Source organism: Colletotrichum godetiae, assembly GCF_030913485.1.
Source record: "Colletotrichum godetiae strain CBS 193.32 chromosome Unknown BDP55scaffold_4, whole genome shotgun sequence".
Lineage (NCBI taxonomy): Eukaryota > Fungi > Ascomycota > Sordariomycetes > Glomerellales > Glomerellaceae > Colletotrichum > Colletotrichum godetiae.
Window position 1 is genome coordinate 324280 of NW_026851252.1, and position 27789 is coordinate 352068.

Consider the following 27789-nt stretch of genomic DNA (forward strand, 5'->3'; position numbering starts at 1 on the left):
GGAACGCAGGCCTCGGCGTCCCTAACACGGATAATGCGCTAAAGTCACGCTAAAGTGGTACCTTTGCCTAGCAGAGCGTTACATACCGACATGATGTATCTCGTAGCATCGTGCTGCTGACGCCCCTCTCTTCCATTGCCTCACTGGTTCTTGCAGGTACGAAACCCCGCGGTGGGCAGGGCCAGGGGCGCCTCTCTTTAGCGGGTGCAGCAGGGCGATCCCACCGCTGTCACTGGCTGCCTGTCCATTTGCTCGCCTCCTGTCGAGAGGGGACTAGGAACGGAAATCCAAGCACCAGCACCGGCACCAGCACAAGCACCAGCGGTCAGCGGCACTTCAGTCCAACTCCAACTTGTATCATCGACCAACCATCTTTGCTTTTCCGCCGACCTGCTGACGACACAATCCGAGCTGCAACGACGGCCGTTCGCGCCAGCTCCGTCAGGCCCTCTTGTCTGCACTCACACTCTGCCCGCTTCTGCCACCTACAGCACGAGAACCAAGCTCTAGATTCCCATCACTCTCCGGTTCACTATTTGCGACGAGGGTCGACACCTGGGCCAGCGACCGCCCTTCGTATTCACCACCGTTGTGAGTACGATCCCGGTGGAGGAGGTTCAGCCCGTACGACCAAGCTATACTGCTACGGGCTGCTACGTCTTGCATGCTCTTCTGTGCTACTATCTCGCCTTATCTACTGGTGTCTAACGCTTCTGCCCTCTTCCAGTCGCCCCCGATCGATAGCCCTCCAGGTAGCTGGACCACGAATCTCTATTGCTCGCCCGCCTTCAGCCCCAATCCCACCAAAGCCCATAATTCTCTCCCCTCGAACCGGCGCTCTTGCTCTCACCGCCGTCTATAATACGTCGATAGTAACGAGCGCAGCACCAGGAGACTTTCACAGACTGATTTGTCTCCTGGCGCGTGCGTCGCTGAGCTTTTGAAACCTTCGCCCACCAAGCATGTCGTCGCAACGGCCAGACCCGAGCCAACGTACCCAGAGGCACGACGACGAAGAAGACAACGACTACCCACCCTTGCCACCACATCGCAGGCTTCCCCCACTGCCGCCGATTTCTAGAGATACGAGCCGCCTCACCTTCTCCCCGAGCGCCTCAAGACGACACCCCTGGGAGCCTGAGCCTTACACTACGCAAGACCAGGCCGAGACCTACTATCAGCTCACGCGGCACATGGCAGATCGGAATTTCCAGGCCGAGTACGACGAGCTCGTTGGCAACAGTTTGAGTGGCTTCACGGCATTTATGTCTCAAGCACAAGACGACTTTGGTTTCTCTCGAAACAACAATCTTGGCTGGAGCCAAAACTCGAATTTACTAGATATCCTGCAGAACGACCAGAACGACCAGCGCGACGACGACGATAACACCCGGCGCCAACCCCTTCAGTTGCCCCCAGTCTTTGGGTACAGAACAGTCAGGACAATCAGCGGACGTCAACGAACCGACGGCACAGAAGACGACTTGGAAGCAGTTAGAGCTCTGTGGAATCGGAGAGCCCAGTACAGCTCTTCGCCCTTTTCGCCGCCCAGGATGCCTCCCAATCAATCCCCGCCAAATCTTTCGCCTCTGCCTCCGTCGGAAGAGTATCCGGAGGAGAACCGGAGAGTAAAGAGGAGAAAGCTAGACTCTGAGCGCATTGCCCAGAGCTTCAAGGGATTTCGATATGGACGGTATGGCCAGGTTGAGTCGGGTCAACTTAAGATGGAAATCATGAGCTGTGATGGAGGACTTTACGAGAATACTACTCTCCACGCCCATGAAAATATCCTCAAGGACGACAAGACCGTGTACTGCACACAGTCTAATCGCTGCAACATCATTCTTCGGCACCAGGGCGGAACTGCATTCAGCTTGAAGGAGCTCGTCATCAAGGCGCCGGCATCGAATTACTCCTCACCGTGAGTTTCTTGAACTATCCCCTATTTCTTGAAAGCCGTTTCTCACAGATTTATGCAGCGTACGAGAGGGCATGATCTTCGTCTCAATGAATCAAGATGAGCTCTTGAGGCGAACTGCACAATATGAAATACAGTATGCTCCTCAGAGATCAGGTCGCACAACGGCTACACGGGCACTCGCACCAATCATCTCGATACGGCATCATGAAGACGGAACGACTGTGACTAGAACGCACACTCGGCAGAGACGGCTGTACAGCCTGGGACACGACGACGATGAGAATGAGAATCGGACGGCGCAGATTCCGGCGGAGTTCACCACACACTTGCCGCCCTTCAATATCACCACCGAATGCAGCTACGAAGAGACTGACGACGAGGATACGCCTAGAATCACTGCGAATCGGACAGCTCCCAATAGAATTGGATCCCTACCGTTTGAAAGTGACAGCAGTGACGACGGCAATCCATTTGCATCAGACTTTGACGATTACTCCTTCAACAATAGGCGCCGTGACCCTCATGATATGTCACTGGCTGAGGCTGTTGAGGCGAATCAAATGGCAACGCAAGAGGCTGTTCGGGCTGTCGGTGGCGAGCTCATGGCTCCACATGCCAAGTTCTTCATTGAGAAGGACAAGAGCAAATGCACAATACGGTTCGATCCCCCGGTTGCTGGGAGATTTATCCTCCTGAAGATGTGGAGTAGCAGTCGTGCGGCTGGCAGTAATATCGATATACAAGCGGTCCTCGCCAAAGGGTTCGCTGGACCGCGGTACTTTCCTTCAGTGGAGTTGAGATAAAGGCGTGTGATGGGCCAGTGAATGAGAAGAAGGGAGTTTATGAATTCTTAATGACGAGAGGATGGTTCTCAGGGTGGTTTTCTCGACCAACAGGTCGACGGCGTTCCGGTTCTATGGCCAGCAACGGCTAGGCTAGTCAAATGTGACGCGGAAGTCACCTACATTATACCAAGTGCGAAAATACCAGGATTGGCAAATGATTGAGAGATTTCAATAGTGCGTGATGTGTGACGTAGAGACCCTGCGGGTCTAGTCCAGCGATTATTCTTCTCATCATTGTGATGTATCCTCTGTCTCTTTACTTGGGTTGACCCATTTCCACATATTGAAAAAAGAAACTTGAATATGGGAACATACTATCAAAACCCAAAGACTTATGGGACGGACGCAAGTCAGGGTGATTGTGGTTGTCAGTCGTGAATCGATTTCAATGTCACCACTGATTCGACATTCCACACCAGCCCACCAATCGGCCGGCACCAATTGTCACCCAGGTAGCGCAAAACTCAGAGTGAACCACACACCTTCAGGCTTACACTTACACTCCCAGTCCAAGGGAACAGCCAAGGCAGAATACACTACACCACCCTGCAAGCCAGGCTACTTTTTACCCTCATTCTTTGGCGAATCTCCCTGACTCAAGGAACGACTTATTCTTTGAAAGGCAGAAGAACGTTCAAAAAAAAAAAGAAGAAACCCTTCCCCTTCCACCAAAGAGCAACCATGAGCCACGAACTCACACTCATCGTCGCGGCGACGCGCAACATGGGCATCGGCGCCAAGGGCGGTCTGCCGTGGACAGGATTGAAGAAGGAGATGGCGTACTTTGCGCGCGTGACGAAGAGGCTTCCTCCCCAGGTACGTCAAGTTTTATACCTCTCCTTCCTCTCCGCTCAAACTCGCTTCATCTGTGGCGAGGTCTTGCGTCTGGTCTGGTCTGGTCTGGTCTGGCCTGTTGCATGCCAAACGCCTTACCAGCGGGTCATCACGACATATCATATCGATTGTTGTCACCATGTAAATATACCGTTCAACAGCTAATGATACAATGAGAAATAGGCACCCTCAGACGCCCGCAACGCAGTCATCATGGGCCGCAAGACGTGGGACAGCATCCCGTCCCGCTTCAGGCCCCTCAAAGGCCGCCTCAACATCGTCATCAGCCGCTCTCACCCTGCTTCGTTGGACTCTGCTGTGGCCACGGACTTCGACAAAGACGCGGTCAAGGTCTCTTCCCTGGACCATGCCCTCGCCTTCCTCCGCTCCGACGCCTTTATTGGTGACGGTGCCGCGGCCGGCACCAAGCTGGGCAGGGTCTTTGTCATTGGCGGTGCGCAGATTTACGGCGCGGCGCTCGAGATTCCCGAGGCCAAGAGGGTGCTGCTGACGAGGGTGTTGGGGGAGTTTGAGTGTGATGCGTTTTTCCCGCTGAAGCTTGGCGGCGAAGACATCGAGGCGAGTGGACAATGGAGCCAGGTTGGGAAGACGGGGCTTGATGAGTGGGTTGGGGAGGAAGTCGAGGGGGGTGAGATTGAGGAGAATGGGACGCGGTATGAGTTCCAGATGTGGGAGAAGAGTTGAAACGTTTGTAGATAACTCTTCCAACCCTTCTCAAGGAACATTAAGGGGGATGTGGACACTAACAAAAGAACAAAAAAGGACTTGGGCTTCATGGAACCGTATCCATGTTCCTCATTTCCATCTCGATACCTCTAATATGCGTTGGTGATTGTACAAAATTACAAGGCCTGCGGCGTCTCCCTTCTCCAAGCCAGGCTCTACAGTCTGCGACGTCTCGTCAAGGCTGTACATGATTCTCATCATCTTCACAAGTTTAATACACTGCGGCGACCCACGGAATCCCTTCTAACCGTCTGCACGGCCGCCGAACAACTCTCTCCCCCCTCTCTTTCTCTTTCTCGGATCCCCCCTTACGCCTTCGCCTTCGCCTTCGCCGCCGCCTCCTGACCACCACCAAGCTTAGCAACATCCTCCTTAACCTGCGATCCAACAGCATCAACAAGAGCAAACATCTCTCTCACATCCCTCTTGAACACCTTTGCCGGCGCGACAAGAATATCCTCCACAGGCGCCGCCTCCAGATCCTGAAGCGTAGCGCGCATCCACGCGACCACGGCAGCGACCTGTCGCAGATCGGCATCCTCGCGGCTCTTGAACAGGTTCCGCCACACGGCGGCGCCGAGGACCTTGTCATCCTTGACGACGCCCTCGTCGTAGGCGGCGATGAGGCCGCGCCACTGGACGAAAATCTCCTTTAGGTAGCGCTGGCGGAGAGCGGACGAGGTCATGCCGTGGTTGAGGTGCATCATGCGCTCGCAGTCGAAGAAGAACTGGTCGATGAACTGGTGCTGCAGGTTGCGGGAGCTGTCGCGGTCGAGGCAGCGTAGGCGGGCGAGTACGAGGTACATGTGCAGCATCGTGGCTTGGGACCAGGAGCTGAAGCCGGGTTGGAGGTCGAGGACTGTTTTTTTTTCCAATGGGATGTTTAGTACACTGTAGTAGTAGTCATGGGGCTCTTTTGCCATCCGAGAGTATGGAGTATAAAGGAAATGGTAATACGCACATTGCAACCACGGCCCGATGGGGTCTCCAACCTCCTCACCCTCAGCCGTCATGCGCACCATATCTTTGGCGCGCTCCTGCTCCGAGATCTTGTAAAGCGCCGGCGAGGAGCAAATCTTATACAGCGCCTCGAGGCGGGAGGTGGTCAGGGTCGCGGCCATGGTCTTTGGCGCGGCGGCCATCATGCCCGACGCAATGGCCTGCTTGAGCCCGCCGGACGACGGTGCCGCGTCCCGCCGCGTCGCCGTCTGGCTGAAGTACCTCCTCCCCATGGTAGTCGCCGCCGGCGCCGCCGGGCCGGTCTTGGATGTCGTCAATGCCGCCCGGCGCGCTGTCGCGGCGGTGGAGGTTTGCTGGGATGGCGATGATGCGGACGCGAGGTCGGCGGTGGCGCGCAGGCTTCGGGCCAGGAGCCTTGCCTGGTAGCGGCAGCTTTGGCAGGTCATCTTGAAGGTTTGTTGCTGATTCGGGATGTCAGGGAAAGGGAACCGCGTTCTGCGTCTTATCTTGGAATGTTCGCGTGGGTGATGGGTGTAATAGGGTCGTCGCGTTATCCGAAAGTGTATGCTGTCAGTCGAGGTGAGCCGGGGAATCGGGGTATTGGAGGGTGACCAGCAGCTTGGGCCCCAGAAACGCGGAGCTCAAAAAAGTCTGGACGTCATCCAAAAAAAAAGTTCATGAACACATCGAATTGGAAATTTCGAGCTAGCACATGCTAAGGTAGGCCGGCGGAACTTCGGGCCATGACCGCCGCTCTTCTGTACCGTGCTTATGCGTGTGACCACACACTGTAGAGTCTCCTCAACGTAATCCCTTTGGTTGACGATGTCGCGATGCTCAATTACCTTATGTTCAGGCTTGGCGTTTGACATCATGCAGTTCAAAGAGAAGCCTCGGCGACTGACTTCCTCTTCCACATCACGATATTTCATTGCCGTTGTGTGAAGCGGAACTTCTCACGATAAGCCTCACACAAGGCTCGTTACTTTACACCCTAACCTACTCAAAGCCCTGGAAAGGCCCGTATCCGATGTTGAAGCAGAGATTAAACCCATAGTGGCCGCGTACATGTGTCGGCAATTCTGTCTCTTACAAATTTTCCATACCCAATCATACATCGAGTCTTACAGTGAGAAGCTTTCCATCAAGCTTCTCTCCCAGTCTGTCTAAAGTTTGAGTCTAAGCCGGAGCCATTTTAGACATTCTACGGGCGCAGCCGTCATCGCATAGTTCTTCTGCTCCCATCGGCACGGCTGCCCTTACTCAACGTAGCTTGGAAAAAACGAGCGAGGCATTCGTACCGCCAAAGCCAAAGCTATTGGAAATAGCAACGTTGACCTGTTTCGCCTGTGCCTCGAGGGGTACCATATTCATGGATCCCCCGACATTTGGATTCTCGAGGTTCAGTGTAGGCGGTACGATATCCTTTTGGGTGAGAGTCAGAGAAAACATTCGGTTGGGCAGAAAAGACGAAAAAAGTCTGGGGAAGATAAGGTTCTGGTTTCAGAAACCCAATAGCCGCGACTCACCTCTGCAACCGATAGCACGGCGAACAGGGCCTCGATGGCGCCAGCCGCCCCTAGCAGATGGCCAACGGCGCCTTTGGTGCTGCTCACAGTCACCTGCGACTCGTCCGCGTAACCCTCCTCTCCCGACATGATGCTTCGTATCGCGGAAGCTTCTGCCGCATCGCCAACCTGCGTCCCAGTTGCGTGCGCGTTGATGTAACTCACCTCGGCCGGCCGGACTTGCGCGTTCTTCAGAGCAAGCTTCATGGCGCGGAAGGCTCCGTGTCCATCTTCCCGCGGGGCCGTCATGTGATGCGCATCGCCGCTACAGCCGTAGCCCCTCACCTCCGCGTAGATGTTGGCTCCGCGGGCCTTGGCGTGCTCGAGTTCCTCTAGGACCAGGACTGCCGACCCCTCCGAAACGACGAAACCATTGCGGTCGCGGTCGAAGGGACGACAGCTGGCGTGGGGGTTGTGGTTGTAGGCTGTGGAGAGGGACCTTGCCCTCCCGAAACCAGCAAAGGTCAGGGGATGGATGCAGGATTCCGTTCCGCCAGCAACCATGACGTCGGCATCTCCAAAAGCAATGAATCGCATCGCATCTCCAATGGAATGGGCACCGGTTGTGCAGGCGGTAGTGACAGAATGGTTCGGGCCCTGCAATCCGTACTTCATGGAGATATGACCGGCGGCCAAGTTGATGAGAATCTTGGGGACGAACAATGGTGAAACCTTCTTGTAGCCCTACCAGAACAGACTTTAGCTTGGCTTCGCTTGTCGATCATTGCAGCGAGATCTCACTTGTTGGTTGAACGCCAAGCTCGTCTCGTAAATCTCCTCCAGATTTCCTATACCGCTGCCAAGACATACGCCAGTGGCCTCCTTGTCCTCCTGGCTCTCCGGATTCCACCCGGCATCTTTCATTGCCATGTCAGCGCAGGCTACGGCGTACTGGGCAAACTTGGACATGCGACGTTGTTCCGTGGCATCCAGCCAGTCGCCCGGCCGCCACTGATCGGGACCTGAGCCATGGCTGGGGACTACACCAGCAACTGTGCTCGTCAGATCTTTCCAGCGGTTCTGCGGCTCAAAGTCAGCCACACTGGTGATGGCTGATTCTCCAGCCAACAGACGTTTCCACGTGGAGCGCACGCCAACGCCAAAGGGCGAAATGGCGCCGAGCCCTGTCACGACAACTCGTCGCATGATTCTTGTGCCATAGCCAGGGCCAGTCTCTGTTTGTTGTGTTGTACTACAGACGCACCGACATGTAAATGGTGGAATAAGGTAGCAAACAACAATGTGGAAAGGGCGGGGATGGAAAGGGGAGAGGCTGCGCTGGGGCGATGTGTCTATGGCAGGTAGGGATGATGAAAAGTCGATGCGGTAGGGTCCTCCGTGTCAATGGCTACGCCGGCAGCGATGGTGAAGGGATGGTTGAGTGGTCTGTAAGGTAAGTTAGGACAGTTGAAGTCGGAACAATGTTAGAGATGTGGAAAAACCGCGGTCTGGTCGCTTCTGCTGCGCCGCACAGATGCAGTTTAGCGCGTTCTCGACGGGAGAGTACGTACTCTGCACGAAGTACTCGGTACCGATGAAGGGTCGATATCGATAAATGCAGATTGTCGACCTGTCGCTGCAGGGGCTGCATGCAAACACTGTGCTGTCAGGGGCTGTCAAAGCGAAGAATGGACAGCTAAAAAGGGGGGTTTGCGGTGCTGAGGCCACAGTGTCGGGATCTCAGTAGCGTACCGTAGAAACTCGAGCAACTCGAACTTGCGCTAGCCCGTGCCAGCCCTGCTAGCGGCCCACACTAAGCCCTTTCGAGGGATCAGTTTTATCCAATTATATAATCGATTAAACCGTATACGGAAGGCGGTAAGTAATTATTTTCCATTTTTTACTCCTACCTAACTACCTACTTCTACCGATTATATCACTAATTTAACTACTAATTATACTATCAATTATACCTCCAATTATACCTCCACCACAGGCTTTATCAACGTACCCACAATACCCTCACGACAGGCCCTTACTAAGAAGGATTCGAATATAACAAAAGTACTAATTACACCTCTAACAACTAAATACCGCGGGCCTATTCCTACCCCTATTAAAGACCGGAAATATATACCGCAAAATAGCCTAATTAAGTACCGCTAGCACCACTATACCCATAATACCAAAATTAATATCTTAATATTTTTAAAGCATTACCGTATAAAGAAGCTTAATAAAGAATCAATTTACCCCCCGAGGCTACGCCAGGGCAAGACCGAGCTCCTAGGGATATATAAACGTCCCACATACCAAAAAGCCGTAGATTAATTTAAAGTCCCTCAAAACACGATTATCTCCTAATATTAGAACCGCAAATCAATTATTAATCGGTCCTCTAACTACGCTTACTACCCTTAATAACTAGAGTTTAAAATAATACTATATAGCACCTTCCGCTAATAACGAAATAAAAAAAAGCTCGTTAATACTAATTAATTTAAAAAGACCGCTAAATAAATTTTCGCTTAACAGAACCCAAATAATAAACATCTTTTTATTTTTTCCCCTAGTTAGTTTTGTAGCTTTTAGAATTATATAAGAATTACCTAACGTCGACTTATTAAACAGGCAACGAAGTTACCTACTAAGTACTTTAAAGTTATTAATAACTTTCTTTCCTTTATCCGATAAGTTAATTAAATAGCCCTAGCTAAAATAAAACGGTTTAACGTTAGAGATTTACTTAAAAGTCCAGCCTATTAATTTTCTAATTTACAAATTCTTAACCTTGACGAGACCCTAATTCCTTTCAAATACCTAAACGGTTATATATATAACGACGTCGGAACTAAAACCGTAACTAGCAAGAGTAACTATAATAGTTAAAATAAGCAGTAAACCATATTAATACTCTATATCTTCACTAACGATATATAACAAATTAAACCAAAAATAATATTCTACAGCAAGCCTATAAAAAAAAGGGGTTAATTATAAAAAAAAGAGGGCCTATTATACGCAGAAAGAATAACAGTTAAGTTTAACAAAACTACCTATAATAATAAATACTTATTTAAAAGATAAATTAAAAAGGAATTAATAACGCTAACTAAAGGAGACGAGTACTTATTAATAATAAATATTACTTCCTTTTATAAAATAGATTCTATCCTTATACTATTACGTCAACACTATATCATACCCTACCTTATACCGCTAAGGACTACTTCCCTCTTCTAACCTTTTAATACCGTAATTAATAAACCCTTTAAGCAATAGCTTTTAAAAATAACTAACGTTTATATACTTAATAAGGAAAAAAAAGCGCTAAATAAATAGAAGGAGCTTAAATAAAAGACGGATATAAAAAAAATAATAGTTACCAAAATAATTAAGACGGTAGCTATTAAATTAGCCCATAAGAAAGGCTTAATAATTAGCTAGGCCTTCCTATAGTACGGAATATCTATTCGGCCCGATAGTAGCTAGGTTAATAAGATCTAGATTAAAGACGTACCCGCTAAGGCCATCGATTATATTAGATAGGAGCTCTTTAATATAAAAACCTATATTAAACAAAAAACGTTATAAAAAGAAATTCTAAACTTTGCTATTTTAAATAACGGGTTAAAATACATTTTTATAATAAAGGAAGTCCGTAATGATATTAATAGGTAGTTTATCGACCTAATAATCTAACTACTATATAAATAGGGGCCTATTAGAGGTAATAGGCTAAAGGACAGTTAGGGGCTCGGTTATTTACATATAACTATTTCTAATTAATATTTTTACCCTTTTTACTAATTCGACAAAAAAAGCTTAAAACCGACGAGAAAGCTAAAATAATTATTAAATTATATTAATTATAGGTCCGGCCTCGACGGCGAGCTTTTATTAATTAGATTAATTAAAATATTAACCTATACCAAAAATAGGTGGCGGCCGTATTTAACTACTTTAGGCAGTATTACGATTCTGCTAGAGCGCTAGCAGGGCTGGCACGGGCTAGCGCAAGTTCGAGTTGCTCGAGTTTCTACGGTACTTTATCTTGAGTTCCATTGACCCTTTCTGGCGATTGGGCCTAAAAGGCGGGCAACTGCAGCGGGAAGCGGGGGACACTAACGTCGCCTCAATGGGGGTTTTGGAGTCTGGAATTCTGGATTCAGCCTCTTAGGTGTCAAATGATTGGCTGGAACTGGGGAGCTTGGTCTCTGCGTCGGAAACGCAACGCAACGCTGCGCAACGACACACGTTGCGGCTGGCGCATGCGCTCTCACTCTATCTCTCATTCTCACACTCACTCACTCTCACACTCATTCACTCACTTCCCCTCTTCCTGTCTCCAAGGTACCTTGGTCTCCCACAAGCCGACGCTTCTTTCATGTAGAATAAGCTTTTCTTAACTTGCTTCTCTATTGCAGCCTCATGAGACTAGGAGGTGACATCCTCTACCGCACCATCGGATCAACCTGCTCAACTTCACTCCAGGAGGTGAACTAGTCCAGCCATTCACAGATCATCAATCCCTGGAGGACGACATCTCATCTCACCAACCGTTCCATTGAGCCACGTTTCAGACATCGAAGTCTTCCCGGCATTCCAAATCGTTATCATCGCCAGGTTGAGAAGCCAAGAGAAACAAACGAGCCCGCCAGGAACACAGGAACAGAAGGCAAACTCGGAAGCTTGGCCATCCCGCCTTGCAGGGTCTCCCATCGCATCTCGGCATCTGCAAAACTCAACGTCCGCCTCCATCGACTCCATCCCCGCAAACTTGCGGCTCTGTATCCGGGCCTCGAGTCGCCACACCACACTGCATCTGTGCTGAGTTGTGCCGCAGCTTGGTTTCAGCGTCGCATTTGTTTCCCTTCTTATCATCAATGACCACTCGTCCTATGAGAACTCTGCAACCACTTCGAGTCCAATCTTCTTGTCCGAGCAGTGTCACCAGTCGGGAAACTCGCCTTCCTTGAGACTAGCCCCCATTCATGCCTTTGCCCTCGTCTTTCCTCGACTTCTCTGGCCGTCCGATCATCCCACCACATCACACCCTCCACCATCTTTCGCTCCAATCATCGCCCTCGCCATCCTTCAGTCTGATCCCGGTCTGCGGATCGCCCGTCCTTTCCTGTCGAGCATCACCCTGTTTCTAAGAGCACGGGGTCGGCCCTCCTGCGTAGCACGCGCTACTAAGCACCTGCGAGGTTGATTCATTCGAGTCCCACGTCCAATCACGCCACACGTGCTGTAGGCCTCGAGAGAGACTCTGTACACACCAGAGGCTTATCGAGTACAACCAGAGGCTCAACTTTAGCCTTTGCTTCATGTTGGTCTGGGATCGGCATTCGTAGCTCGTACCTCTCTGCGGGTTCCCATCTCCCGCCTCTCTCTCCCCCCCCCCCCAAAGCCATTCGCCTAGACACTTTAGACTCTCCCCCCCTATATAGAAACCCACTGCCTCCTCCTGCTTTTGGACGTTTTGACCCTGTCGTTGATGATTGTGCTCCCACACTCCTGGGAATACTTTCAACATGCCCCAACCATCTAATGGCAAGTCGTCTGGTACGGCTTCAGGACCCATGATGGCGGACAACGATCGCGGGCTCGATACCAAAGCGGAGGTGGAGGTCAGTGGGCGCGAGATCAATCCCGCCGACTCTACCACCTCAAGATTCTCAGACCGTGACCCGGTCGAGGACTTGAAAGAGAGGCTCTCGCAATGGGGTGAGTCAAGTGTCTATCACGGCTATGATGATGAAGATGAGCAAGGGTCCGAACATGAACTTCTCTTAGATCCGAACCTGCCCGAAGAGTACGAAACGAGGATTCGCAACGCGGCAACGACACCCACCGAAGAGGTCGACGATGAGCTGGCCATGAAGAGGGAGGAGGAAGAGGACTCACCGTACGCAGAAGTGCGCGCAGCCGTTCGCAACTACGACGAAGATATGCCCTGCAACACCATCCGAGCCTGGACTATCGGTCTCATGCTAGTCACTGTTGGTGCTTCAATGAACACGTTGTTCTCACTACGACAGCCATCCATTGGTCTTGGTCCTCTAATTGCACAGATTATTGCATGGCCTATCGGTCAGGGCTGGGCCAAGGTGATGCCTACGAAGCAGTTCAAGACCTTCGGCATCAAGTGGAGTTTGAACCCGGGACCATTCAACATCAAGGAGCACTCCATCATTGTCGTGATGGCTGGTGTGTCTTTCTCGGTTGCGTACGCTACCGACATTATTCTCGCTCAACTGGTGTTCTACAAGCAGGATTTTGGCATCGTCTTCCAACTGCTTCTCACCATTTCCACTCAGTCCTTGGGCTACGGAATTGCCGGCATCATGCGAAAGTTCCTCGGTGCGTCACTCATCAGAGAACTATCATTTAGGTTTGCTAACTTTTATTACTAGTCTATCCGGCTGCTATGATCTGGCCCGGAAACTTGGTCTCCGTCACCCTGATGAATGCCATGTACGAGACGAATGACAGGCCCGATCCCACCTTCATCGGTGGCAGCATGCCCCGATACAAGTGGTTCGGTATCATCGTTTTGGGCTCATTCTGCTACTACTGGATTCCCGGCTTCCTCGCCCAGTTTCTCAGTATCATGGCATTTGCTACCTGGATTGCTCCGAACAATGTCATCATCAACCAGCTGTTTGGTGGAACGAGTGGTCTGTCCATTCTGCCATTGACCCTCGACTGGACTCAGATTTCCGGATTCGTCGGTTCCCCGCTCATTCCCCCATGGCACGCTATTGCCAACACCCTCATCGGTGTTGTCACCTTCTTCATCATTGGCGCCTCCGCTTTCCACTACAGCGGTGTGTGGTACGCTCAGTTCCTGCCCATGAGCGACTCGGGCACGTACGACAACACTGGCAACCCGTACAACACGTCTCGTATTCTGACTCCTCAGCTTACACTGAATGAGGAGGCGTACAAGAATTACTCTCCGCTGTTCATCAGCACGACGTTCGCCATGTCCTACGGTCTGTCGTTCGCTGCGATCGCTTCCCTGATCGTGTACACCTACCTGCATAACGGAAAGCAGATTTGGGCCCAGTACAGGAACAGCAACAAGGAGAAGCCCGATATCCACATGAAGCTCATGAAGAAGTATAAAGAAGCGCCTACTTGGTGGTACATGGGTCTTTTCGTGATCGTGAGTACTCCCCCAGGTTGCATGATCACCGTAAACTAACTCGCGGCTAGATGCTTGGTCTTGGTTTCGTAACCGTTCTGTACTACCCTACCAACCTCACCTGGTGGGCCTTCCTTTTGGCGGTAGCCATCTCCTTCGGCTTTTCGCTGCCCATTGGTATCATCCAGGCTGTCACGAACAACCAGATTGGTCTGAATGTCTTAACGGAGTTTATCTACGGTTACATTCAGCCTGGACGTCCTCTCGCGCTCATGATGTGAGTGACACTGTATCCTGCTCGATCCCACTGATTCGTACATGCTGACAAGTTGCACAGCTTCAAGACCTTTGGCTACATCACCATGTCTCAGTCACTCAGCTTTGTCTCTGACCTGAAGTTTGGCCACTACATGAAGATCCCGCCAAGAACCATGTTCATGTGCCAAGTTGTCGCAACGACATTCTCTTGCTTCATCCAGATCGCCGTGCTCAACGCCGCGTTGAAGAACATTCCCGACGTCTGCACGCCGCACCAGGAGAACAAGTTCTCTTGCCCAGGTGGCCGCGTCTTCTTTGCCGGTATGTCGTCCTCACTCACACTGCTTCCGTCGTGTCACAATACTAACTCCTCGTCCAGCGTCCGTCATCTGGGGTCTCATCGGTCCCGCCCGCATGTTCTCCCCGGGCCAGGTCTACTCCGGCCTCTTCATCTTCTTCGGCCTCGGCGCAATCCTTCCCGTCATCTTCTACTTCGCCGCCCTCAAGTGGCCCAAGTCCCCCGTCAAGTACCTCATGGCGCCCCTCATTTTTGGCGGTGCGGGCGCTATCCCCCCCGCCACGCCCCTCAACTACCTCTCCTGGGGCATCGTCGGCTACGTCTTCCAGCACTACATCCGCAAGAAGCACTTTGGCTGGTGGTCGCGCCTCAACTACCTCACCTCGTCGGGTCTCGACCTCGGCCTGGCGCTCGCCACGCTCGTCATCTTCTTGGCCTTCACGCTTAACAAGATTGAGCCGCCTAAATGGTGGGGTAACGATATCGTGACTGCAACCATGGATGCGCAGGGTACGGCTATCCAGTCCACGCCCGCGCCTGGAACAAAGTTTGGTCCGGCAAGCTGGTGAGTATCGACAATAGCTATCGGCGTCAAAATAGGGTTTAAAATGGGACTTTGTATCACTAAAGAGCCGCAAAACACAGGGAACACTAGGAGAGACGTGGATACGTCCGTCTCTTCCTCTTATTTCCCCCATTTTTGTAAGGGGATTACTTGGAAAGAACCGATGGATATTGGATAAGGATATTTAAATGGGTAGAAGGGCTGGTTACCACGATATAAGGATGGATTATCTACTGTGTATACTCTCTATTTCACGCGAGTTGTGTCTAATTTCTACTTTCCGCTTTACAATAAGACTTGGAGAAAACAAACATTCAGACATGTGATTTCTGAGAGGACAGCATGTTTTCAGACCTGTGGGTGAATTTCTTCTTGTGCAGGCACACAACAGGGGGAAGCACTTCATCATGGCAGTACTTCATGTGAGCACGTTTTTCGAGAGTAACGGCGTCTTTCTACGACAGACATCAATCCAAGACTCCATCGCCCGACAACAGAAATGAGTAAAAATATTCTTTCCACACTTACCATGTGACTTCCAGCCCAGAACACCCCCGTTTGGTGCCTTAATAACAGCGAGGTTATCTATTTGACATTTGACGCCGGCAAGCCATGTCACCAAAACTGGCTAGAGCTTTAGAGAATCGCGATACACCCGTGGCACACACCCTGAACCCACGCCTCGACACCACAGCAGCCAACTTCCCCAGCAAGCGGGCTACCTCGACGCCACCAGACAAGCATAAGGGCCGCCACAACTCGGCCGACGTTCAATCGGCGGCGCCATGGACTATCGCATAACTACAGTAGTCCGCAATATGGAGTATCCGTAGACATTTCACTCGGTCCCTAATGCAAGCTCGGCATTCCAAGCCCGAGAGAATGAGAGAGGGACAGAGAAACACGCAGATCTCACATCTAGGATCTCGGAGGCCCGAAACCAACGACGTCGCAACGGTAGTGGGCAGATAATGTGTTTACCGCACGCTCCTCCTCCTCCTCCTTCTCCTCCACTTGGCATGGGGATCATGGATGGAAGCACAAAAAAACATGACGATTTTGACGGGTGGGACTCGGGCACCGCGCGCGGCGGATTATTGATTGGCGCTAACGACTCGGGGGCCATGAGCCGCCGGGGCCGTCAGGTGGATCTTCTACGGGGGCGGCCGCGGTTCGGGCGGGGCGGGGCGGGCAAAAACGCACCCTCGCAGGGACCGACCTGGACGTTGTAGTATGAGTGGAGGGGCCAATCCTTTTTTGTTTGCCGTTCCATTCAGTGGCACCGGTGGGCACTGGCTTGTCGGGGGCGAAAAGTGCCAGTGAGAAATGGAGTCGCCTTGGAGTGGAGTTGATCTCTGTTTCGAGCGTTGTTTCCTGTAAGCAGACACGGCAGATCATGTTTAAGTCCGGAACGGATTTCAGAAAGAGTGCGAACAAATTGCGCACAAAGGACGTCTTATGCCTGAGTGAGCCGCCACGTTGGACCTTGTGTCGAGGCTCAGCACCTCACTCTATCCATAATCGATGAGGTATCCGTAAGGGCAGAAGAACTACGGACATACAGAACTCGGGTGCGGACACCGCAGAAATTCAGCCGAGTCAGGAAGACGCTCTTTCTGTTAGCGGAGAGTCCGCGGTTGGCCACGCCGCCTCGGCTCCGTCGAGTTGCGTCTTCGAGATATCAAAAGTCTGATATATTGCCAAGAAAGCGATGGAACTGCATGACCTTCCAAAGTCCAATGCCGCGATACGAAATACCGGCCGAATGGGTGGAGCCGCTATAACGTACATCGTCTTTTCGGATTCTCATTACGAATCGCCTGCAGGTTGAGAGATGCCGGAGTGGAGTGGGGGGGGAAGGAGATTTCCCATTGCTTTCAAAGTTCAAGCTTCTCGATGTGGGCTTCGGTAACAGTAGCTTCTTCGGGGATCCAAGAGCCGCAGGTCTCCAATCTTTTTTTGATTTTCCTGTTGGCTGCCAATGTTGCATTTTATTTCGCCGAGTTCCAACAGCGTGTTGGTGAACGCCATTACAGGCCGGCCCAGTGAACCAGGTACTGCAGCATTGGCTGGTCCTCTCCCGTGCGTACCTGTGGGAGCCCCGCGCAAAGTAACACCGGCGGCCTCACTTGAAGCTCATGATGTAAGCTGCAAGTCGTCGATGCATGCGCTACGTACCTTTTCTTGACCGAGTGTTCCCGGGGGCAGGCAACAACGGCCGTGATGATGCAGCCTGATGCGATGCAACTTCGGTCCAGCCACTTTTTCCCACTTTATTTTGACATCCGGTCTACAGAGTTGGAGTACGGAGTATTACTGCTGCATTGTTTGTACTTTGTCGTGCTTCTCAACCATGTCTGCATGTGTAAGATCAGGATCGGTGCTAATAAACCCTCCCTTGCATTACCGATTCACCCATCTGGGCCATCTCCGGTTCTCCCTCTTCCAGAACCATGCCTGGAATGCAAAGCTTGCTTTTTCTCTTCTACATTTCCCGTTCTTTCTGCCCGCCGACTCCACGCCGGTATGCACAGATCGTACGAAGAAATATAGGGCCGAGACCTTTTTTCAATTTGGAACATCAGTGATCAGTGATCAGTGATCAGTGAAGGCGGATTGGCTGTAACCTTACGGGTTCGCCGTTGGAACACCACAGTCTCACACCGCCCTCCCCAGTTCCAACACGCCCAGAACGGGCTTTTCCGAAGCTTGTCAGTCGTCGCGCGCGGCTCACTAGTCGCTGTCACTGGATAGAGAGAGGTGAGCTAATTTGCCCTACGGATACCCCATAAATGGGAATGACATTCCAAACCGAATCTGCTGCTAACCTTCGCGGATCCCGCAATGGTTCGAGAAGAGCCTCCCCCTGCTATGTCTTCCTTGTTGTCTTCCCAAATGTCTCATAGTTAAGGAGGGACCCGAGAGGAAGAAGCAGACGACAAACAAATTGAGAGAGGCTGAGAACTCGAGAGGAGGAGAAGGCTAGACAAGTGGTGATTCATCGTGATCCCGCGCAAATAAGGGGCGGACCTTCCGCGGGTCCTCGGGGGCCCCAACTGAACTCCCCGACATCAACTTAGTCAAAAGAAACTACCTAAGAATCAGTAGTAAATTAGTAATAGCAGCCGCGGGCTGCGGAAACGATACCACAAGCGCAATTCAGCTGTCCGCCTCATCCCCGACTGCATTAGTGTCTCTCAATAGCTAGGGCTGAGGCTCCTGGCGCTAGGTAAGCGTTGGCCTTCCTCGTCGCCACCGAGGACCGCGATCCACGCCACGCATCAAGTTCCCAACGAAAGTCCAGACCCTGCTGGGACAGGATGCTGTGGCGGCCACGCGCTTCACTGGTGACCGTTGCAAATAAGTGCCGGAGCGTTTGTTCCCAGGCCGGCGGTTCCTAGAGCGCGGCTCAAGTCCACACTATTCGCAGGTATCATAGAAATTGTGCATATGTTTGGCCGTCGGTACGGGGAAAAAAAGGGGGGAAAGAGGGGGATCCGGGCCGGTAGGTTCGGAGTTGTGGACGTCGGGGTCAAGAGCACCACGACCTAATCGTACGAATACTGAGTTTCCCATAGTCAACCTAGCCACTAGATTGGGTTCCGAAAACGAGAGGAGGTTGACCGCATCTAGCCTGCCGATTTATTCGTCTTCGTACTTCTGTCCCATAGACATTAGAACATAATGTCTACGTCCAAAATTTGGCCATCTCGGGTTGTAGTTCCCTAACGAGGGGAACTGGTGACCTGTTTTCTCTCATGTCGTCCAGTGGTCCAACCCACATCTCGTTCCAGGACCCATTTCCGTATACGCTTGCCGCATACGTTGTTCTCTCGACGAAATTCGACAGCTGGAGTAGCTGTCAGTGAGGGATTCTAACCCAACTAGAAGACTCAACTAGGCGCGAATTGCTTCCCCTCCTCCCGCAACGAAACCGAACCGAAACGAAACGAAATCCGACTACTCTTCGATGCCCTTGGCCCTCTTCAACAAGACAATCTCGAAAGGATCTGTGCCCCCCCCTACAACGAATACCTCCAGCTCTCCGACTCGGTCCCACTATACCTCGTCCGCTGATCTTGGCCCCTTTCTAAAACGTCACGATACATCTCCTCAATGGCGACGAGTACCTCGACGATAACCACGACGACGATGGCGATGACGATGGCAAAAATAACTCAGAACCTAACCTATGGGCTACTTCACATCGAGTATAAGCAATAATAGCAAGATGAGGCACACCCCCAAGTGTGGCTTCATCCTGTACGCTGCCTCAAGACCCGGGACGAAATGGAGCATCCCCCCTTGCCGTGGAGGAACGGGGATGCCTGCCGGTAAAAGCACCTTGAAGGTCACTTGCAGTCCGAATTTTGGGCAGCAACAGCTTGCCGTCCATTTCTATCAGTACATCATATCGGTTGCAAGCTGTCTCGCTGTTGAACCGAACTCCCTAGACATTAGCAAATTGACAAAGGAGAGTATCTTTGGCATCCACCGTAACTACAAAGGCAAAAAGTATTCGGTCAGACACGCACGAAATGAGCAAATAACATGAAGTTTTTGGTATTCTCTAGCCCAATGTAGAGCTTTTCCTTTGGTATTCCCCCTAACTTTGTTGCTTGGCATTATTCGTCCTTTTCCCCTCGGCTCCAACTTCTATCATCGTGGCCGATAGTCCAGCCTTCGTAGCAGTACAATACAGTATCCGTCAAACTGGTGACTTCCAACCGAATCAGAAGCCAACTCACCGACGTTCAGCACCCCTTCGTTCCCCGTCCCCCATCTAAGTTTTGTCAAAAAAGTGGAACGGTTGCCTTCCTCGTCATCCTCTGGGTATCTTTGCTTCCTCCCAAAATCACTTTTCTATGCCCCAGGCTCGGCTCGACAGATATGCTGCTGGCTGCCATGTCCATTGCAGACTAGGTGCCCCAAAATGCTTCCAGAACTACTCATACTAAGAGTATTCTGCCGGAGCGTACATTGGTACACTAGGAGCCGTGTACCCCGGAGGCCCAGCCGCTGGCAGCGCAGCACCGTTAGGACCGCCAGATACAACATAGTTCGCAAAGCCTTGAAATTGCTGCTGGCCGGAGCCTTGCGCAGAGAAGGCGGGTGCGTTCACGTTCGGAGCTGCAACCGCGGCTACCACGACTGGAGGCACCCCGGCGGCAGCTGGTACCGCTGCCCCCGAAGCAAGAGGCCCTCTAGACCCTGTGTTGGGCACAGCCGACCAGCCCCAAAGCTGATCGAACTCGAGCTCTCCGTCACCTGTGTCCGAGTCGCCGCCCATGCGCGCACTTTGGTCACCCTGTGACATGCTGGGGGTACTACCCGCCGGCGAGGCGCCGGCTGACGGGCCTGTAGACGTGGGAAACGTATGGTCCGTCTTCATGGAAAGCGGCGGCGGTGCCATTGGCTTGGCTTTGTTTCCTGCCATGCCTGACACTGTAGCAGCCAGTGAATTCTTGCGTGAAGACTTGAATATGGTGCCTATGGGATCGTTAAGGGATGTTGGGGATAGCGTCTGAGGCGCGGGCATGGCTGGCTGCTCGGTCTTCTTCTGTTGCAACTCGTAGACGACGTTGCGGAAAGACGTGAGGATGAAGAGAAGTCGGGTAGCCTGCGGATCGCTGGTGGCACAATAGCGCATAATAGCGATGGTATTGGATATTGAGGCGGCGTAAGTCGGGTTTGGGTATATAGATGCGAATTCGTTGCTCAAGATAACGAGCGAGGCGGCGAAGAGAAAGTAGCTGCGCGAAATGTTAGCACAAAGCTTCCAGTAGATCGATGCAATATTTACATACAGGACAAAAGGGTTTCGTTGAGGGAGGTAGTTGCTCTCAAATGCCTTCTGCACGTAGATGATGGTCTGGTTAGAAGCGTGCAAGCATGCTTCACAGTACTTGGACATGCGGTTGATCCAGCGGGGGACCGGGAGAGCGAGACCACTTCGCTCGCCGTGAACTTTGCTCAAAAGGCAGAGGAAAAATGGACGAGTCAGTAAGAGAATGGAGTGGCAGTATAAGAGGTTGACATGAAGAGCCGCGATGCCCTGCGCGGGGCTGTTGGGATCGGCGGCCACCCGGCCACCCGCCAATTCGGGGCTTAGAGTAGTGTACCAGGCGTTGCACTGCTCCCAGATCTCTTGAGCGAGGCGGACTGAAATTCGCCGGCGGGCGTAAATCTTTTTGAGAATCTGCCCAACGATTCGACAGGATCGCACGGCGGCGTCGAGCCCATCATTGGGATCTGTAACGCGAATCAATTCCCCTTGATCGTTCTTTTCGAATACCAAAAGTGCGTCTACGGAGCACTCCTCTTCGTCAATCGCGACCGGCCGGCCTAATGAAGCTGCAAGAAATCGATCGAGAACGAACAGACTTCTCCAGAGGTTGCGGCGGAGCCGAATCTCCTCGCCATTGAAAATAAAGTGGTTCTCGTGGACCCTGTGTAAGCCAAGCGCAAAGCCAGAACGGACCGCCATTCCTAAACACCAAAGCGTTAGCTATCATAGGTATCCTGCATAGAATAGACCACTTGTGGACTCACCAAAGTAAGCGTATGCTGCGTTACGTTTTGATATCGCTAGCATATAGACAGCCATCAATGATAATGCCTGCACAGACCAAAAGTCCGCGTCTTCAAATCCGGAAACAGGGTCACCAAGAGCTTTGGCACTCCTGAAGAATAGCTCCGCGCGGTCATATTGACTTGCTCGAAGCTTTTTGAAGATCACGTCTTCCTTACTGCCGGGAAGTGGCGTGCCCAAGACGGTGCCGATAGCAAAGGTTAAATGCAACAAGCAGAGGAAAGAAGACTGTGTTGCCAATGGGTCTGTGTAGCAAGCTTCCACGGACTTTTCAAACGCTGCTCTGTTGAAGACCTCGATCAAGCCGTGGGTCTTTAGCAAATTAGCGATCACACATTATGAGCATCGGACCAAGTAGTCAAGGGGGGATCACGTACATTCGTAAAGAAGGAGTCCAGCAGTGCGTTAGCTGTATCCCTGTCGGGTAGAATATGTGGAGGCCGAATGTTATTCGGAATAGCACTGGTGGCCTCCATTATCTTATGGCGGCTAGGATCCATGGTAAAGTCGCTGGGCCCAACGCTCGCCTCTACAATCATTCGTATGAGCTGTAGATAAGCCAATGAGGCTGAGTCGCCAACGTAGACTGTTTGTGTGGTTAGCCATAAGAAAAAGGCAATGAACGCTCTGGCATTGTGTACGTACGGAGTCTGCCTGTAGGATCCTGCAACATTCTGGTAGATTGCATGAGCGAGGTCTCTTCATCAGGTCCTGAGACGGTGCTGTGTCTGGAGCGGATATCGAACTCGCGGTCTACCCCCAGCATTTCATGGTCCTGTTCGATGGATGGCTTTATATCAAACCCGGCTGCTGGTTTCGCATCGGTGACTGGTTGGTGCGGTCTTGAGTCCCATGGGGTCGTGGCCGCCGCGGGGCTCTCAGATGTGAGTGAGCCATCTGGGGCGTTTGGCTTCACCGTCGGTAGTTCTTCAATATTGCGACGCTTAGAAGGAGAAGCTAATTGGTCCGGGGTGGTCTGCTCGGAGCCATTGCTTGTCGTGTATGTACACTGAAGGCTCCTCTTGGTACAAGTGCCGCAAGGGCGAGCACCGTTGCACTGTCAAGTATCGGTCAGCGACTGGAGGTGACTTGGCGACTAACGTGATGCGGGACGGGGACGGGACAAGGTCTCGGAAAATTGCAAAAGAGCTAGCACTTGCCGAGCTTGAGGTCATTCAGATAGGCCGGGATGCGGTGTACACGAGACCGGCAAGGCGGTAACCCGTTGTAGATCGATACTGGGGCGCTTCATGGGATGAACCAATGATCCTGGGAAGTCTGTGACCAGATCGTCGGGTTGCCCACAAAGACATGCTCTGACGAGGGGCACCCTGGGTGCTCGAGGAGATGCCCCGTTTAAGGGTCCAACAAATTCAGCAATAAATGCGAAATGTGCTGCGAGAAGCACCTCGGAAAACAGCTGGAGAATGATGTATCCGCATGCATGCCCACCACCCACTTGGATGGACCGGACTTGGTTGGCAACGTAACATTGACAATCAAGGCAGACAGAGGAGCTTCCATGGGTAAGCACGATTAAAGTGTATTTTTGGTCGAATTGTGAGGCCACGATCAACGCGGCTAGAAGACTCGTCGCCATATCGGATCGGGGAATTACCCAACAAGAGATAGTTCCCGATACATGAGTTAGGTATTGAATGATGGGCAGACTGAACTCCCATTCATGGTAATTGGGATGGGAATTTACTTGGCCTTTCTGGCAACTAGCCAAGACCGGCGCAAGGAAATGGTGGGGAGCCTGGCAAGACGTTTTGGCAACGCCACAGAGGGGGGGCTGTATGCCGGTACAGACAGCACTGATAGGATGCCAGCTGGGGTAAAATGTGACGGACGAGCAGGACAAGATGGGAAGAACCGACAACGAACATTGACGATAGCACTGAACGGCTAGGCTTGGAGTTGGGCTCTGCCACGAGAAAGAAACAAGAGTAGGGCACACAAGGTACGTGGGGGATGGGGAGAACAGGATGCTTACCTTCTGCTTCCGACGCTTACACGTGTCACAGGCCTGTGCAGTCCGTTGGCGCTTGTCCTCTGGGACCTTGGGTCGGGTCATTGTCGAGGATGGTGATGCATCAGCCGACAGTCCATGGACCCTGGATGATGCCCGTTACCCGACGAGAAAAGGATGTGGAGTTGGAGATCGGAGCAGCAGCGGCCGCACCAAGACCAAAAATGTCGCAGCGGCGGGGATGGCGGAGGAGGGCGGAATTGGGCGGGAGCTGTTTTCGAGGGTCTACACTCTACAGGTAGCCTTAAGTGTACAAGCTGTTCCGGAAGGTGAACTGTAGGGAGGCGGATAGCAGCAGACAGCAAGTACGAATAGGCATAGGCATAGGCATAGGCATGCTCATGCTTCCCTTCTCGCTGCAGTAAGTTGACGGGAGTGACGGACGAGGGCAGCGGGTAGGAGATGAGGGTGCGGAAGCCACTGCCGCAGAGACGGTTCCGTGCTCTGCCCCGGGGGGCGGGAAGCTAGTAAGGGTCGGTTCTTCAAGCAAGCTTTTCTGACATGTTCCGACGACAGACAAGCAAGCTCGCTGGGCGGTGGTGGGCGGCGAGGATAACCGCAAGTGGGGAAGCTTGGGCTGTCGGGTATGGGGGGTGGTTACTTTAAAGGGCAACACCTCGAGGTACGTGATAATGAGATGTGACCTGGGAAGCAGTAGATCTCAACTTGTGTTATGTCGTGCCGGGTGGGCTCGCTGCGGGTGAGCAGGAAAGGATAGGGCTGGACAAGACTGGACGGCTGGGCAGGACAAGACCGGTGGGATAGTATGGGAAGGAGATGGAGGGGACCGCCGTTGCGGTAGACGGATATCGGCGATGGCGGGGGGACGGGTGGACGGACGAACTTGGACGTGGAGGCGAGAGACAAGTAGAGCAAGGCCGGACGAAGATGAGGAAAAGGATAGAGAGAAGCCTGGGCGGGCGAGGGAGGGAAGGGCGAGACTTTGATCGGATATGGGACAGGCGACCAGTCCAAGAGACTCATCAAAAAATGGGCAAAGTACGAAGGACGCGCGCTTGTTACGCCCAACGTAAGTCAGGCCAGGTGAAGGGGACGGGGGAGAGTCGGGGGACTGGGGTGAGCGAGCGACTTGGACTGGAGCCCTTCAGGGAAACAGGGTCGTGGAGTCAAAGTCGAGCTGGAGCTGGAGGCAAAGGCAAGGTCAAGGTGGTCAACAAGCTCGAGGCGAGTCGAGTCGCGCAACGAAGATGCGATGCGAAGCGGGGACTAAGAGAGGGTCGAGGATGCAGACCAGGGGGACTCTGAGAGGAGGGGGGGGGGGAGTGGGCCACGTAGGATTCAGCTTAAAGCCAGGACCGCATTGTAGGGCAAGGGGGGGTTTCCTTCAAGACGGGAGCCATGGGAAATCCGGGCCCCCGTCATGTCATCTGGATCAGGTCGGATTGGGAGAATTCGAGAGGGGCCCAAAGTCGTGTTCAAGGGGGTGGGCGAACCAAGATTGACTCACCTTTGTTCCTGATCCTCTGAAGAAGGCGAGACCCTAATGTCCCGTTCCAGCAGATCAGACAGGACCAGGCCCAGGCCCAAAACGTCTTTGATGGGACAGCACGGGGGTCAATATGACCATGTGCGAGGCATGCGTCTAAAGGCAACCAGAACGGCGCCGCCGGCTTATATAACACCCTGGTGCAGCACGCGAGAGAGAGACGGAAATAATAGTTCATGCCGGCCGAATCTATTGCAAGCTCAACCCAAAATTCCGAGGGAAGTACGTGGGCGGGTCAAAAGAAGACAACAGCAGAGTAGCCTGTTTCCCTATTGCATTGTAGGGACTCGTCTGTCCTGCGCCATGAATTGACGTGCATGGCAAATGGTGCTTCGATAATGATGAACCCTCTCTCGCGGGACATATCGCTGTCCGTTGCGCTTGACCTTTTCCTGCTACAAATGTCCGATAGAAAGGATTTATCTGGTCTATTAGTTGAGGAGTTTGGGGTGACAGCAGCGCACTGACGGTAGGGAGCTGTCAGAGCTGCGGCTCGTAATCTTAGGAGAAGCCAGTGAGTGTTTGAGGCAGGCGAGCACAGCATTCGACTGGACGCAGCCAGAGAATGTCAGTGTCATGGTCAGAGGGGAAAGCGCTCAAGACTCTGTGTGTGTGCGATGTGACGAAGCGCTGGTGTGCAACGCTATTCAACGCTCGTTTGATGAGGTTCAGAGTTCAGACGTACGAATAGATGGCCCCATGTGCGTGGCACAGACACCTCGCAGTCAAGCAGTCGTCTCGCAGATCTTTCTTGCAGAGCTTCATGCAGAGAAGAAGCATGGCATTCATCCTGGAGCTGGATCAATGTTTTGCAAGCCTCCAAAGCCAGTGGCGCCACCGCTCGCTAGCGTGGGTCCGTTGGATCAGAAAAGCAAGAGGCCCCGAGACATGCTTTTGCGATTTAGCGGCGGCGTTTGCTGCCTGCCCTGTCACTGTCACTATGACCCTGGGTTGGTGGCTGTCTGCCACGCATAAGATGCACAAGCTCACCGTAGGGCGAGTGCCGGAGGTGTGGCTGGACCTTGAGAGGCCACGGCTCGGCCGAACGTCTTTGGGCTGGGCTGGGCTGGGCTGGAATCTGCTGGGCCCATGGCTACCTTGCAGTGTGAGCACACGAGACGGGCGAGGCTTGCAGAAGCGTGTCCAAGATGTGAAACCATCATTCTTCTCCCTCTTTCCTGGGCTCTGGGGCGATATCTCCGGAGATTTCCATCTCTCATCGGCGTAGGCGATTTCTCAATTAAGACAACGTGCTTCGATTGGAATGGTTCCGACAGCGTGGTAAGGAACCATCTCCCTCGCATCGACTAACGTGCCGTGCGTGCTTCCCAAAGGATCGTTCTTTGGGGCTGAATCGGCTAAGCACCTTGGTGTCATTCTCCGCGGCGTTCTCGAATATTTTGGTCTATACCAACGTTAGCTCCGGATACACTTTGCGATTTCCATGGGTAAGGGCTCACTGAGGCGCTGATATTGATTGAGGTATCGGAGACGGTAGTTAGTCTGCATGAATGACATTGAGATCGAAGGTGTGGAGGTGCATCATGTATTGACGCACGAATGATGGATATACTGCCAACCATACGGCATAGGTGACTTGGACGATGCAACGGGTGGAAAGTGCCACAACGAAGTATCGCGATTGCCTTGGGAGGTGCAGAGAAGAAGAGGGTTGATTCTAGGTAAGGTATGCAGGCTCCCAAGGGAGGAGCAACTGCCATGAGCAGAGGTACATGTGCGATGCCATCCTTCCTTCCTTCCAAAGTCTTCTTTTGTTCAACGATGCCCCTTCTACAACCGGAGCGTGGTTGCAACCTTCCCCCACCGGCGCCGCCCTTCCTGCCTTCTGGAAGCAAATCCGGGTCGGAAAGAACTGCGTCGGCGCCCGGCCTGGCACTGCTGCAATGTACAAAACCCCGTTCCGATGCAGTCGCAATTGGCCCCCGCAAAATGCCCGTCTGGGCGGACAGAACGGTTTCTCGTTTTCCCCGCGCACTTCATTGTATTTTCACCTTACCTTATTTGCTTATCTCGTTGAGAATCCACACCCAGATCGTCGCATCATCGGATGATGCACTGCCCAAAATCAAAAATGAATCGCAGAACCATTTCTTCACGCGCTTGAGCACTTTGAACTCTATAATCACAAATTCTTACTGTCTACCTTATACACACCCAGGTGGCTTACTCGACGTATCTTAATCTCCTGCAGCTGCCCCTACTCCCAGCTTGGCATACCTATGGATTTCTATCTCGTGAGCATTCGTAAGGAGGCAGAAGGCCGATCCATATTCACTCTGGGCAAGTTGCCACAACACAGATTTGCCTATCACAGCACAGCACATGGTCTTGCAGATGCTGCAGTTTTCGCACCCTGGACATACCTAGTTGTAGCTGTACGCGAGCTCTTTACCGCAAACAGCCATGGTCGGATGGTGCACTCGCAGACACTCATCGTCATGAAATTGCCGTTTTCGGTATACTTTGCCCAACTCACATTCCACCGTCTGGGAGCATCCCCTCTACCCACTGTGTAGCGTGACGTCTTCGGTTCTCAACCCTTCAAATC

General features: G+C 52.3%; 7 protein-coding genes across 7 annotated transcripts; 3 read left to right on the forward strand and 4 right to left on the reverse strand.

Moving 5' to 3' along the window:
* Window positions 1-962: 962 nt before the first annotated feature.
* Window positions 963-2724, forward strand: BDP55DRAFT_690206 (uncharacterized protein; the record flags this gene model as incomplete). Its single annotated transcript, XM_060576836.1, has 2 exons — window positions 963-1921; window positions 1980-2724. The coding sequence occupies 2 exons, from the start codon at window positions 963-965 to the stop codon at window positions 2722-2724; spliced, it is 1704 nt and encodes a 567-aa protein (XP_060434933.1).
* Window positions 2725-3102: 378 nt separating this feature from the next.
* BDP55DRAFT_646390 (dihydrofolate reductase) lies at window positions 3103-4404 on the forward strand. The gene is made up of 2 exons (XM_060573702.1): window positions 3103-3582; window positions 3784-4404. The coding sequence occupies exons 1-2, from the start codon at window positions 3448-3450 to the stop codon at window positions 4303-4305; spliced, it is 657 nt and encodes a 218-aa protein (XP_060434934.1). The 5' UTR covers window positions 3103-3447; the 3' UTR covers window positions 4306-4404.
* On the reverse strand, window positions 4405-5984 carry BDP55DRAFT_646392 (ubiquinol-cytochrome C chaperone). The gene is made up of 2 exons (XM_060573703.1): window positions 5309-5984; window positions 4405-5206 (listed from the first exon to the last, which is right to left on the reverse strand). The coding sequence occupies exons 1-2, from the start codon at window positions 5751-5753 to the stop codon at window positions 4656-4658; spliced, it is 996 nt and encodes a 331-aa protein (XP_060434935.1). The 5' UTR covers window positions 5754-5984; the 3' UTR covers window positions 4405-4655.
* Window positions 5985-6570: 586 nt separating this feature from the next.
* Window positions 6571-8466, reverse strand: BDP55DRAFT_690217 (3-oxoacyl-synthase 2; the record flags this gene model as incomplete). Its single annotated transcript, XM_060576837.1, has 4 exons — window positions 6571-6732; window positions 6837-7559; window positions 7617-8067; window positions 8387-8466. The coding sequence occupies 4 exons, from the start codon at window positions 8464-8466 to the stop codon at window positions 6571-6573; spliced, it is 1416 nt and encodes a 471-aa protein (XP_060434936.1).
* Window positions 8467-12188: 3722 nt separating this feature from the next.
* Window positions 12189-15412, forward strand: BDP55DRAFT_646398 (OPT family small oligopeptide transporter). Its single transcript, XM_060573704.1, has 6 exons — window positions 12189-13181; window positions 13235-13989; window positions 14040-14245; window positions 14306-14547; window positions 14606-15089; window positions 15170-15412. The coding sequence occupies exons 1-6, from the start codon at window positions 12353-12355 to the stop codon at window positions 15177-15179; spliced, it is 2526 nt and encodes an 841-aa protein (XP_060434937.1). The 5' UTR covers window positions 12189-12352; the 3' UTR covers window positions 15180-15412.
* Window positions 15413-20043: 4631 nt separating this feature from the next.
* On the reverse strand, window positions 20044-22447 carry BDP55DRAFT_541690 (fungal-specific transcription factor; the record flags this gene model as incomplete). Its single annotated transcript, XM_060568244.1, has 5 exons — window positions 20044-20842; window positions 20897-21578; window positions 21642-21993; window positions 22059-22267; window positions 22327-22447. The coding sequence occupies 5 exons, from the start codon at window positions 22445-22447 to the stop codon at window positions 20044-20046; spliced, it is 2163 nt and encodes a 720-aa protein (XP_060434938.1).
* A 2928-nt stretch (window positions 22448-25375) lies between these two features.
* On the reverse strand, window positions 25376-25971 carry BDP55DRAFT_646412 (uncharacterized protein). The gene has a single exon (XM_060573705.1). It carries the CDS (start codon window positions 25762-25764, stop codon window positions 25456-25458), a length of 309 nt encoding a protein of 102 aa, XP_060434939.1. The 5' UTR covers window positions 25765-25971; the 3' UTR covers window positions 25376-25455.
* Window positions 25972-27789: the final 1818 nt, after the last annotated feature.

Bases quoted from the DNA above. Each gene is read 5' to 3' on its own strand.
- BDP55DRAFT_646392 (XM_060573703.1), bottom strand. From the start codon at position 5,753: ATGACCTGCCAAAGCTGCCGCTACCAGGCAAGGCTCCTGGCCCGAAGC. The intron at 5,207-5,308 runs GTGCGTATTACC...AAAAAAAAACAG, and splicing joins CATCGGGCCGTGGTTGCAAT to TCCTCGACCTCCAACCCGGC.
- BDP55DRAFT_646398 (XM_060573704.1), top strand. From the start codon at position 12,353: ATGCCCCAACCATCTAATGGCAAGTCGTCTGGTACGGCTTCAGGACCC. The intron at 13,182-13,234 runs GTGCGTCACTCA...TTTTATTACTAG, and splicing joins CATCATGCGAAAGTTCCTCG to TCTATCCGGCTGCTATGATC. The intron at 14,246-14,305 runs GTGAGTGACACT...CAAGTTGCACAG, and splicing joins CGTCCTCTCGCGCTCATGAT to CTTCAAGACCTTTGGCTACA.
- BDP55DRAFT_646390 (XM_060573702.1), top strand. From the start codon at position 3,448: ATGAGCCACGAACTCACACTCATCGTCGCGGCGACGCGCAACATGGGC. The intron at 3,583-3,783 runs GTACGTCAAGTT...AATGAGAAATAG, and splicing joins CGAAGAGGCTTCCTCCCCAG to GCACCCTCAGACGCCCGCAA.
- BDP55DRAFT_646412 (XM_060573705.1), bottom strand. From the start codon at position 25,764: ATGCTGTGCTCGCCTGCCTCAAACACTCACTGGCTTCTCCTAAGATTA.